Source organism: Papaver somniferum, chromosome 5 (genome assembly GCF_003573695.1).
Source record: "Papaver somniferum cultivar HN1 chromosome 5, ASM357369v1, whole genome shotgun sequence".
NCBI classification, from domain to species: domain Eukaryota; kingdom Viridiplantae; phylum Streptophyta; class Magnoliopsida; order Ranunculales; family Papaveraceae; genus Papaver; species Papaver somniferum.
In genome coordinates, this window is record NC_039362.1 from 143,395,856 (window position 1) to 143,409,260 (window position 13,405).

At 37.3% G+C, this 13,405-nt stretch overlaps 2 protein-coding genes across 2 annotated transcripts; both read right to left on the minus strand.

The window, feature by feature from the left end:
- Positions 1-701: 701 nt before the first annotated feature.
- On the minus strand, positions 702-1,262 carry LOC113279776 (agamous-like MADS-box protein AGL80). Its single transcript, XM_026528443.1, has one exon. The coding sequence runs from the start codon at positions 1,260-1,262 to the stop codon at positions 702-704; it is 561 nt and encodes a 186-aa protein (XP_026384228.1).
- A 901-nt stretch (positions 1,263-2,163) lies between these two features.
- On the minus strand, positions 2,164-5,113 carry LOC113283028 (scarecrow-like protein 9). The gene has a single exon (XM_026532164.1). It carries the CDS (start codon positions 4,749-4,751, stop codon positions 2,715-2,717), a length of 2,037 nt encoding a protein of 678 aa, XP_026387949.1. The 5' UTR covers positions 4,752-5,113; the 3' UTR covers positions 2,164-2,714.
- Between the last annotated feature and the right edge of the window lie 8,292 nt (positions 5,114-13,405).

The window sequence follows — 13,405 nt, forward strand, 5'->3', positions numbered from 1 at the left end:
ATTTCTACAACTTCTCGAACGAAATTAAGTAAAGAATAAGGGATATAAAACCTATATAGATATGCAAGAAAAAAAAATCTGATTGAAAATGGATGCATATATACACAATATATTTCAAAACAATGAATATAAGATCTCATTTGTATTATATCAACTTGTTCATAGATCAGATATGGTATTACATGAGCCCTTTATCATTTCAAGCATTTATTTCATTATCTAGCTAAGACACACCACACAAATATGAAAAGAAAACCCTAACGACATACTCAACGAAAATATGTTTTTTCATGGACACGGCGACACAAAATAAACGACGAAAGGAAAACAAACCCAACTCGCAGTATAAATCATCTGATTCATATTGTTCATGGCTATATCGATATCCTTGACACCATTATTATAAGGAGATGCATGCTACCATTGGTGATGGAACTCCTCATCCCTCATCTGGTTATCGTTCGGGTCTCCTTCAGGATAATCCCATTTGGTCATCAGCCTCAGAAATAGAAGGTAGGCATCCATGAACCGTGGTTGGATTTGCAAGGCTTGATTCTGTGGCTGCTTCCGCCATCCTTATTTCTTGATCACCAGCACCATCAATAATAGCAGCACCACCTTGATCATGATGGTTCACGACTCCCCCATGCATAGCACCGTCAGTCACGGTACCACCATTTATACCAGACACATGATTCTCATCAAGTACACCAATTAACGTTAGTATCAACAGAATAACTAGGGCTAGGGATAACAATAGTATTACCCTCGCTACCGCTGATTGCAGTAGCTTTCTGGAGATTTAACAATTTTAGTATAACTTCTTTGTGCTTTTCATCAAGCAACCAGGCGAAATCGATTAAATCAACAGGATGAATATCAGGTTCAGGTATAGAACTCTCACCATCCAAGGCACGATTAAACATCCGACGAAGTTTCATATAATGATCTTCTAGTTGCTGATTTATGGAACGTTCTGTTGTCATCCCCATCTGGTTTTCTTCGGAACTCTCTTGATCATTGTCTAACTGATCTCTCTCTGGCAAGCCCTTGAACCTCATGAGCACACGATGTGCTTCAGGGTTCGCTGGCCATACTTTTGGTAGTGGATTGTCTGGTTCATACACAATTGCGCAAGCATCAACATCACATAAATTACTAATTTCACTGACTTTCTTCAACAAGTCCATTCTTCGTTTTTTGAAAGTTGCTCTCCTTGCAGCACTATTAGGAATATAAGCAACCTTCTTCGGCCTTGCCATGAATATATACTGATCAAGGAAAAGAATGAAAAAACTAAAAGAGAAGGAGATGAAAAACACAAAGAATTGGAAACAAGAGATGTTTATTTTGTCAGAAACACAATGGGTTTATATAGAATTTGTAGAGAATGAATGTATATTGGTAGAGCCGCGTGCTGAGGCTTGAAACAATCGTGTCTTTTGGATATTTCTTTAATTCGACAACTCACAAAATAATTAATGAAATTTATTATCATTAGAATCTTGTAATGGTCTAGTATCATCCCCCCGAAAATAGGGTCTAGTGTTGTGATATCGGTCTGAGTAGCGTAAAATGCACCTATTTTCGGATTGGAGTCATAAATGTGCAAAGCCTGACTCTCATACTAGTCACCAAGGTTACCCTACTAATAATTCAAATTAACATTGGTAATATTTCTCATTAAATTTCCTTTAAACGCATGAATATTTATGAAAATTGAAAATGCTAAAAAAATGCTAGTTGTTCTGTCTGTTTTTTGTGGACAAATACATGAATGAAAATTGTAATTAACAACGTGAGAAAATTTTAATTAAATTCTTTGTATCATCAAAAATACCCGCTCTTTTTGGAAAAAAGATACTTTCACTTTTTCATTTTAATCTAAAAACAGGTCAAATTGAAAAATTGAAAGTATCTTTTTTCCAGAAACGGAGGGAGTATTACGTTATCATTATGAGTAACCAAATAAAAAAAAATAGAAAATACAACATAAATTACGGAAAAATTCAAACGTACGTAACCAGTTGCAACTTCAAAGCACATTGATATAATGAAATTCATATATTTTGTCAAATACAAAACCTAAAAGAAATTCGAAAAAAAATGTGTGGGTGAAAATAGATGAATTGTGCATAGACTATAACTAAACTCCAACCTCGGCCAGTAAACTGCAACTATTTGATTTATATGTCGCGTCTACAACCTCCACTAACTATAATAATACGATGCAAAACTCTTCGTACAAACTTACGATGAGATGATGAATTATATAGGGACCGGTAACCGGTTGGTGGCAGATGTTAGCAGCTCTTCAGCTTTTGATTCCAAACAGTACAAACGCGAACAATACTAAGGCATGTAGGAACTAGGAAGCATTACATCCTAATACAGAAATCCCCCTACTAGGCCACTATTTTCTGGGCGAAAGAAGTCCCCCCGAAGGCCCTAATGTCTCCTTGAGAGCTTCCAAGAATAAATGGTATGATGGCGTATGAGCAAGCTATGATAACAGGTCATCCGACAGTGAGTTAAGTTTCTCACTGACTCTTCTTTGAATCCTCAAATTTAAAAGTAAACTAAAAATGTATACTGTTTAAACCTTATGCACGTTCATTTGCTCTTGTTGTTCTTTAAGTAATTGGCTTTACAAGTAAAATAGCTTAACTCACATGTTTCGGAGTTAAAACCAGTTGTTATAAAACTAAAAAGTCTTATATTGGCTTCCAAGAAGAAACGGCAAAGAGGGTTCTTCCCTTCCATCCTAGCAGCAACCACCGGCCATCTTCATCTACAACAAAATCCTTATGGTAGTCTGATATTGCTTGTTTTTTCGCCTTCTTGATGATATGCGTGTTCAGTGGGAGTTGCATCAACCCAGCCTTTGTATTCCTTAAATGCCATTTCTTACAAGTCTCTGGCCTCTCAACCCTCTCAGATCCCTCGCATGCTATAATGTTGAGAACCTCCTTCGCCAAAAAATTTCTTTCAATGAATATCCTCTCAGGATTATCACGGGGGACAATTGTGTCAAGCACATCAAACATAGAATAAAAGTGAAAGAGAGCATCCCGGAACCGTGGAACAAAGAATGGAGAATTATAGGTACCATTCAAAATCCCGTGGACGAAAACATCAGGATTCATCTTCCTTATCAGCTTCAGAACAGCGTCCCTTGGACTATTCAATATCACACTCTCATCAAGTAAGTTCTTACCTTGATACATACAGTTGGCAACAAGAAGTTCATCTGTATTGATCTTGAGATCCTCCAGTTGAATGGTTTCCCATTTCTGAGCAATGCCATGGTACTCGAATGGGACATTGAGTTCTTTGGCATAATCTCTTAAACGACGACCAGTTTCTTCAACTCTTTCAGCTGGACGGAAACCAGGTTCGGGTAATCCTATCCCCGTAATCCTGAGTTTAGGAGAACTACCCTTTCTTTTCGAAAGGCGTTGGATGAGGCAAGGCCATTGGAAACCGTAAAGGATGCCGAAATCTATAATGTGGATAGTAGTAGCATTTTCAGCCAGATAACCTATTGTTTGGTTAGCAAAGAAATTTGATATCTTCAAGAATGGAAGTGCAACCATAAAGAGCTGATAAGCTTTCAGAAAATCAACAGCTGATGCTGTCTTGCGCGGGAGAGTTGAGCAAATCTGGCTCCCAGATCCAGCCAAACGTGCCTCGAGACCATCAGCAAAGTAATGAGCTAATCTTTGTGAACCATCTCCATTAGGGGATGAATGTTGTCTAGTCTGCTTCAATAGTTCGGTAGCAGTCCTACTATCACCAGCAGCAACAGCTTGTGCACAATGAATGAGCAGGGTCTGCAAATCCACCAGCAGGTCCTTTTTGCCGGCCTGTTTCTTACCATGAGACCTTCTCCCACCATTTTGGTGCAAGTTCTTTCTTGTTTCAATGTTCAAGGATTCACGGAGAATTGAATCCGCCTTCTTCCCTTTTTCATCATCACTGATCAACACCATATCAAACATTGCTGTCTGTACTGCCGCCAACTGCTTATTACTCTTCCCTTCTAAATCTATATCTTCCCTGTGCACATTTTTCTTTCCTCTCGATGAAATCTGTTGCACATCCTTGTCCAACGGAACGACAACATCCGGAAGAAATTTACCGCAATTGAATCCATTACGCTCTACGCTATTATTATCCGGAAGAAATTTATTTGCTTCCTGGACACCTTTTCTGAACTGCCAAACGGGTTCAGTCTCTGAACGCACATCAGTAACCTGAACCTTATCCTCCCCTGATTCCACTTGTCCTTCTACAATAGAATTTAAACTGTCTGAAGGGTTGCAAGACAATTGAGGAGTCTGCGCCTCCGCCTGAAAAGTATAATCACTAGGAACACTTTCGGCATTTAACAAAGTTGCATACATACCAAGTTCATCAATCCAACTAGTTTCAACTGCATTCTTATTACCATTGTAATGAGTGAAGTTTTCATCAATTTGGACTCCTGGGTTGGAATCAGTGGGGTACTTCTCTCCGAGGATATCATAAAAGGGTTTTTCTGCAGATTGAAGAGCTAAGTAGTCTTCTTGGAACACGAGATTGTTCTCATCATTGTTCTCTTCCATAAGCATCTGGTTTATGTAGTTGAGAACCACATCCGAAAACTCAAACTCCTCCTCTTGGCTTACATTTGAAGATGATGATGTATCAGTACTACCACTGTTACTACTACTACTACTACTACTAAAAGTACAATGATTTTGATCCATGAACTTTGACTTCCTTAGAATTCAATCAGATCAAATCCTAGAACAAACTCATTCTCATAGATTGAAAAAAAATACTGAGAAATAAATTTCACTCATACTGTATTTACAATACAACACAAAAAATACTCAACTAAGTAAGCAATCTGAGGTCAAAGCTTGTGAAAACAAAAAAAACTTACAAACAGTGGTAGGCTGGTAGCAGTCTTGTAGCTAGTATTAGTACGTAGCAGCAGGGGGTATTGAAATTCGAAGATGATTTTAAGGAGAAAAGGCGTACCTCCAGACGGAAAGACAAACCTTAAAAATGACTGAAAGAGAAATCTTAAAAGGCTTAATGTGATTCAGAACTCGGAAGCTTAACTTCTCTCAGGATACGGATACGGAGGAGGAAGGAAAGCAACCATGTGGTGGTGGGGTTTTGAGCCACTACTCAATTGGAGTAGTTAAATTAATCACAAAAGTTAGATTTGTACAGGCTTTAATATCTGGAGATGGTGATACTAGTAACCAGTAACCACTAACCAGGTGTTTCTAAATTATTAAGGTTTTCTTGAAAATTATTGAAAAAAAGCAAGAAAAGAAATTTCTCTTTAAATTAAGGTGAACCCTCCGTACGTATTGTTTATAGTTGCGACGGGTCCACACTCCACCGCAGCTCCAAAAATAAATACTAAAAATAAAATAGAAACAGAAACAGTATCATACACGTCCTGAGTGCGAAGGCAAAGGCATTCCACCTCCCAGTTGAGAAGGTATTTAATTCTGGTCAAAGTCATTTTTGGCGTGCTTTCAGGGGTCGAGACAGTGCATGAATTTCTGTGTGTTCCATGTTTTGGTGTCATGTCTATATACTCCTAGGCCCTAGGCCGCTGACCAGCAGGTTCAAGTGAATTATGCTGATGATGAAAATGAGGAGAATTTGTCTCGTAGTTGGCGCTACAATTCACAGCTTTGACTTCAGTCAGGGAAAAGCGTTGCTCAACAACATTCATAGCAGCAAAAAGGTTTGGAATTTAGTAATTCTCAATCATTGCTTTGCGTGAAACTATATTCCGTGGTGGAATTAGAAATCGAGAGTGAGCTAGATGTTTAGTTTTGTATCGGCCTAAACTTTGGACGTGCAGTAGAACCTCTATAATTTAATCCGCGATAAATTAATAATCACGATAGATTAATAAGTTTTTCAATCTCAAATCGGGACCAACGTGTTAATTAATTCGCTAAATTTATAAAATAATATTTTTTTAGTTTCTTATAGGTCCCTTCGAATACATAAATTAATAACTCTCCAATTTATATAAATTTAGTTTTACATTTTTGCTAATTTGATCAAAAATGATTCATTTTTGGCTTGGTTTTTCTTAAAATTGATGTCACATTAAATTTTATCTTGGATTTTTCTTAACATTAGAAGAGTTTTTGGTGTTGTCATTTCCAGATGCAATAAAAACATATTCAATGTCTTAATTTGCAGCTTTGATAGCTTCTTTACGGGAAGGTGGCTCTATAACTACACTTTCATCTTCAACTTTCACATCATTACTTTCGTCTTTTCACATGACATTCTCAATTATTTCTTCGTTAGTCAACAAATCTGAAATAATATCCTTTTGAAGGCAGTTTAAAGAAATTCAACATCCATTCCACTGTGATAATTCAATCTACTGATTAAATTTTGGAATTTTCTAGCTCCTTTATTATCTAATGCTTTACTTGGATTCTTTGATACGGTGTCATCCATTGGACGAATCTTACAATGGCGAAAATAATTTGCAATGGAAAAAGGTATATTGGTTCATTTTGTTATTTTTAGAATTAAACAATTTTTTGATAAACTAATCAATATATAATTTAATAATTACTATTTTATGTGATTATTTATCGCGATAAATTAATAAATTTTGTCGGTCCTGGTGCTATTATTTTATAGGGGTTATACTGTAGTTTGCAAATCTAACTAAAAATAGGTAATACAAAATAAAACATTTTGATTTTTACTGGTGCCATTTTAATCTCATGCGAATAATTCCGGATAAGGAGTTCTTTTTTTTATTTGGACAATCAACAAATTTCAATTCATTCAAATCAAAATAGTGATTACATGTTCGCTTACAAGATTAACAAAAACATCAAAAAACATCAAGATAATCAAAACCCTAATACAAATAAGGATATCAACTACAAGTAGATCCCGAAGAGAAAGAGCGATAAATCGCAGAGATACCCAATTTTTGATTATGTATAAGGGAAAGATGATGGTATAATCCGGAAATAATTCCGACCATTTGATTTGATTGTATTCTTGTATGATAAGAGATGCTCCTGAAAGGAAGGAGTGTTGAATCGTTGATGTTTTTGAATCGAGAGAAGCAAGCCACGAACCAGCCATCAAAAATTGAAGAACTCATCCCACAACGACGGAGAAGGAAAATCGCCCCAAAACGGCGAAGAAACATGTCGAAAGACACAAAAAAATGATGTTGATACATCTTATTTGATAACTATTACCTAAAACTAGAAAATAAAAAGAAATCCTTGCTCAGATCTGGTCTAAAAAGACCAAATCTGAGCAAGAAAGATGAAACAACTCTTGTTTTTTTTATTTTTTTTTTCTTTTTGAGAAGGGAGGAGAAAAAAAAGAAGAAAGAGAAAAGGATTCCGGATAAGGTGTTTTCAACAAGTATTTTAACACATTTGATTTAATGTTATGTAATTACGACATATCCATGTTGGTATTTGAGGATAGAGCGTATTCAGCAAGTTTTTTCACAATTGGTTTATTATTAAGTCTCATTCCGATATTTGCGGATGATGAGTTTTCAACATGTCTCGGCGTAATTTTTTATCACTCTTAACATACTGATTATTCATATGTACATCTATATATGTTTTTGAAGATGATACCGCACTTATATAAATGTTTGTCGGCGGAAGCATTCTTTAATCATTAATGATATGTATGTACTTTTTTTTAGAACGCGCGATTGGGGATATAAAAAACAATTGAAGGATATAGATTATTTCCCCCAACCAGTAGTGTCTGTTAAGTGCTGATTTTTGGGTATGGAAATGCTAAAATACCTTTGGTTAATAAAAAAACATTATGAAAAGACCATAATACCCTTTCTACTAAAAGTCATATATCTCCCATTCTCTAAAAACAGTATCGACACTCTTAAGTTTAGGTTTTGAATTTTTTTTCCTTCCATCTTCTTCTTCATCCGTTCTTCATCGACGATTAATCGTCGATTCAAAAAAAAATTCGTCGATTAACCTACCCGAATCATAACAATGCCTCTACGAAAGAAACCAAATGTCCAATCGAAATAAAACTCGATTGCTCAACAGAAATTACAGGAAAGGCTTGCTTTGATTGCTCAAGAGCAAGAAGAAGAGGAAGCATCCAACTCGCACAATCAACCTCTCGTAAACATGGCTTCTGTGAAAAGGTAACTGATTTTGAACTACATTATGAGTGTTTAAATCGATTTATATAAATGGGTTTAGGTTAGAATCGCAAACCCTAACTCAAATAATTGAGTTTCAATGAGTACCGGAATTGAAATTTGTATGAATACCAATCCGGTACTCAATTACGAAATTCAATCTAGAATGAAGGCAGTGCCGGTATTGGGTTACGACATTGATTTTAGTATGAATACAATGCCGTTTTCAAACTCAGAGTCTCCTGAAGCTGAATGTTCTATACCGGCATTCAAATTAAGTTGAATACTATGCCGGTATTGGGTTGCAGCATTACTTTAAAATTGTTCGCGTATACCAGTAGTGCAATTTTGGTATCCAGGAACATTCTAGGAATTACCGGCATTGGTTTGAGTTAGCATTCTGTGCCGGTACATGATTACGGCATGGAGTGAATTATTAAGTGTGTGCCGGTAGTGTTCATTTTGTATCCAGGAACAATCTAAAATACTACCCGCATTGTCGATATTTATTGTACATTTCCGGAACTGTGTTCCGGCATGCGGTATTTGCTTGATGACCATGAAATTGTGTTGTCTTGTATTCATTTCGTGTGTCTTTTGATATAGGAAAAAATCCAAGGAATCTAACAAAGAAAAACTAAAGATGTTGTCATCAAGAGTAGAAGGAAGGACGGTCTTGATACTCCTCAGTCTCTGCCTCCTCGAGGGAAAGACAAAGGTCGCAAAAAGCGTTTGGGGGCTGATACAAGAGGGATAATTTGGGAGAGTGGTGGTGACCGTAGTCGACTTGTAATCCGTGAACCTACTGGAACAGTTGAGGATAATGAGCATGATGAAGAGGAAAGTGAGGAGGAAGATGATGAGGTTCATCCAAGTCAATTAGCAAGCCAAAGCGAAGTTGGTGGGCCAAGTCAATAACCGACGTAAGGCAAGGACAAAGTCAAAGTAAAAGTTAAAGGTTCACACCTTCCTCATAAGTATGACATGATACCTGACCTTGCTCGTGGTAGAATTTGGGGTGAAGCTCCGGAACTGAAAATGCTATTTGGATACAAGGACTCGTGGGCTCGAACTATCTATCAAACCTATGTAAGCATTTTTTTATCTTGTGCATATGTATTGTTGTCTATTTATGTAAAATCTCTTAATTGTATTGTAGGATCATAAGAAGGCTGTGCGTATTTGCCGAAACCAAGCCGCGGATGGTTGGAATTTATCTGAGGAATCTGAAGAGGTCCAAATAATAGTAAGGGATTCTGATCTATATGCTTTGGTTGTAAATTATGTGAATCCTGATTCCGTGACTGTCAATTTCTTCGTCTACAGGTATCATGGTGAAACTGATACCATGCACTTCCTTTTTGGGGAGATGACCTTCATCCCTGAAGATGCTTAAAACATTATAGGCTTGAATTTTATCTGCAAATCAATTGCAGAAAGAGATAAGTCTCCGGAACTAGAATGGTCGAAGTTGAATGCTCTGACTAACAAGCTGTTTGGTTGGGACTAAAAAACTTCAGTGGAGAGCTTCTATGTATCTAAGGCTAGTAGGACAAAGACATTCAAGCTGACGTTGCTTAATAAGAAGTTTGAAAAAAATAAAGGAAAGAAGTTTGGAGGATGGATAGGACCCTGCGCAAATTTGTCATACAGCCGCTGCGTACTTGTTATACATCTTGGGCACTAAGGTATTCCCTGACACTAGTGGCAACAGGGTTAGTGCAAACTACCTTCAATACTTGGATCCGTTGGAAGATGTCTAAAACTATTCTTGAGGCACCATGGTAATGGCACATTTGATGACGGAGATAAGAAGGTCCTCTATAGGTATCACTTCTTCATACTTCACAAGCATGTGACGACACGAAATCCCCAATGAAAACATGTCCGGACAAATACACACATCACCCGGTTTGCCATAGTGTATCTCCCATATCATTTGTCTCATCATATGTTTTATTTCTCATTGAGAGACGTTGAACTCTATTCCTTGGAGCAACTTAACATATGGTAAATATGAAGTCATCCTTTCCGTTGAGGTTTTCTCAAAGGCATTTTTGATCCTATCGATATCACTCTTAAAGTATTGCTCCATTGCCTCGGTGACTGTAGCCACGTTTCCTTGGACAGACCGGATCAGATCTTTAAATATCCCATGAGCGGCCTCCGCTATACTAGTTGCTTCATTCCCGTAGTGTCTATATCGGTTTGTGCATGCACGCACAAATTTTTCCTTGAACATATCCAACCATTGATTCTAACAATAGCAGACGGAAGTCGGATAAACTTCATTCCAATCGGCAATAAACTTGTCCAATATCTTTTCATACATATCCTCGGTAAGAGACCAATAAACTTTCTCCCAATCTCTTAAAAATTCCAACCACTTTTTATGATTTTCCTCATGTTCTTGTCCACTTGCTCTTTGATCTTTCTTCTCACATCTTCTTCTTCTTCGGGTGATGGTTTGTTTTTGCGAACATCTTCCTCTAGTTGAACAATCATTCTCTTTTTAATATCCTCCTTTGTGGGTTCAAACAAGGCATGACAAGTTTTTATCACATTATTACGTATATGGTATGTACATAGGAAATTTTGTGCATCCGGGTAGACATCGGATATTGCATTCATTAATGCATCATCTTGATCGGTTATGATGCCCGTCGGAAGTTGATTTTCCCGGAAGAATCTTTTTAATTGACGTAATGCCCAATGATAATTATAGTCCCTCTCGTTTTCCATTAAACACCAAGCCAATGTGAATGTTACCTTGTCCGATGTGTGCCCCACGATGTTTAATAACGACATATTGTATTTTTTTTGTCTTGTAGGTGCAATCCATCATAAGAACACCACAACATGTATGAGCCAATTGTAAAACCAAAGGATGCGAAATGAATATTTGAAGGGGCTTGTTGTCCGGCCCTCTTTTAATGATACGTGTGTAGTTTTAATCCCAAACTATCTTCTCAAATTCTTGCATAACGTTCCTCCCTTCCCATTCCACCCTTATAATACTTGATTGTGCTCTATAAATTGTACTTAGAGAAGATACGTTTGTCTTATCCTCTTCCTTGAAGCCTCTGAGAATTTGTCTCGGTTTGATAAATGCTTTGGTAAATCTCTTTACATCCTCCATTTCATGAGGTTTTAGCTTCGCAACTAGGGAGTGACTAACAAAATCTTACGGATCCCGGTGGTTATGACGGCCGAACGAAACCTCACAATCCCATTCATTGTTCTTGTCATTTAAGCAGAATACAAGCTTAAAGGGGAAATTATCCTTCCTAGTATGAGTCTTGTATACCCTATTTGTCTTCTTTGGATATACATAATCCTTTTTCTTGTGGCTATTCTTTTCTGTGTACTGCCCACTTCTCTCGCAAACTATCTCAAAACGGCTTTTTGAACCTTGGGTATTCTTCACCAACACACACATGTTCTTAAGAGCAGTCTCTTTAGACCAAGAAATTGCTTCCTTTGGATCTTTTATTCCCTACATAAGGACAACAATGGGAGATTATAAGGTTCATTACAAGCAATCCATTGGTAATATTCAAGATACTAGGTGGAAAGAAATCATTGGTAACATGCCAGAGGCATTTTATAGTATTCCGACGTATCCCGACCGAGCAGTTTTGCATTTGTTGGATCAATATATGTCACAACCTAAGGATCGAACGAAAAGAAAATAAATTAGTTCCAAAAAAGAAAAATTTAATATTATGCATACCGGCATGCTCGATCACAGTCCCGGCATAGTCGAACTGCACCGAAATCGAAGACTAATTTTGAGACGCTTTCGGCATTAACAATATATCTGAAAGCAACGCCGGAAATACTGGTTCCGGCATGCTCGTAATCTAAGTTATTACGCCGGTAGGAGGTTCCAGCGTGGCCCATACTTAATATACCATGCCGGTATTTAGCTTTGGAAAACACTCATTCCTGTATGTTTTTTTGTAGGTACCGACATGGAAACGTCAAAATTGAACAACGCCGGAAAATGTTCCGGCATGATCGTTATCTATGGTTCCACGTCGGCACACAGTTCCGGCGTGGTAGTTAATTAATTTTACGTGCCAGTATTTAGCTTCGGAAGACACTGCTTCCTGTATGTTTTTCATGCAGTACCGACATGGTAACCTTATAATTTAACCATACCGGTAGCATATTTTATATATTCCGTGGTAGGTAAAAAGTAACTTCAGTACCGGCATCGTTTTTTGGTTGCAAACTATGCCGCTTTTAGTTTCAAAATGGGGGATATCAAGGTTCCGACATGCTCGGTCAAACTCGCATGCGTTGCTATCTCAAGCATGTTTGTCGATGTTAGTGATCAAAACTATAAGTCTTGATTTCTAGTCTATTATAGCTAAGTCTCGGACTATGATAGAAAGTGTAGTTGAGCTCAAGGACTTCATGGAAGTGTATCATACAAGTAGAAGAACTACTCAAGGAACCGGTGGAATTTCTCGACAAAAAGGTATGCGAAGACTTGAACTTATATATCACTCAAAAGTCTATCTACTCTATCTCTTACTCTTTGAGACAAGAAGTCGTATGCTATATATATATATATATTTTGATTATACACATTTGGTATTTCGATCCGAGTACACCTCTCCTATCTATATCTCGAAATATGAGTTGGTAAGCTTTTCGCTTTAACCAAGTTTATCTCCACCATGTGACGAAAGTCATGATATGTTTCAATCATCTTGAAAATTTCTTTGACGAGAAATGGTGTAACGACTATATAACGTCCTCTAAGAATGTTTCAATGATTGAAATGAGAGTTTAGATTACATAACCAATGGTGGACATAAGCATTGTTGTGGAAACACATTTATGTATAAGTCATATTCCTTGAACCAAAGTTTGCGAACTTTGTTGATCAAGAGAACCGGAAGAATAACATGAGCCAAGTCCGCGAACTGCCGAAGTTCTCAAACCCAAGAATTTCTGCTGGAGTTGACAAACTACTTGCGTGAAGCTAAGTCCATGAATTCATTCCATGAACCGACGAAGTTCTCATACCCGAGAATTTCTGCTGGAGTTTGTAAACTCTGCCCGGTAACTTAAGTCCGCGAACATAGTTTGCGAACTTGAGAAGGTTATATATCTGAAGATGATTTCTGAACTTAAACTTAAAAAGACTAAGGAATGCATTATGCAAACCGTGGATATAAAAGTTCATGAACCGAT

Bases quoted from the DNA above. Each gene is read 5' to 3' on its own strand.
- LOC113279776 (XM_026528443.1), bottom strand. From the start codon at position 1,262: ATGGCAAGGCCGAAGAAGGTTGCTTATATTCCTAATAGTGCTGCAAGG.
- LOC113283028 (XM_026532164.1), bottom strand. From the start codon at position 4,751: ATGGATCAAAATCATTGTACTTTTAGTAGTAGTAGTAGTAGTAGTAAC.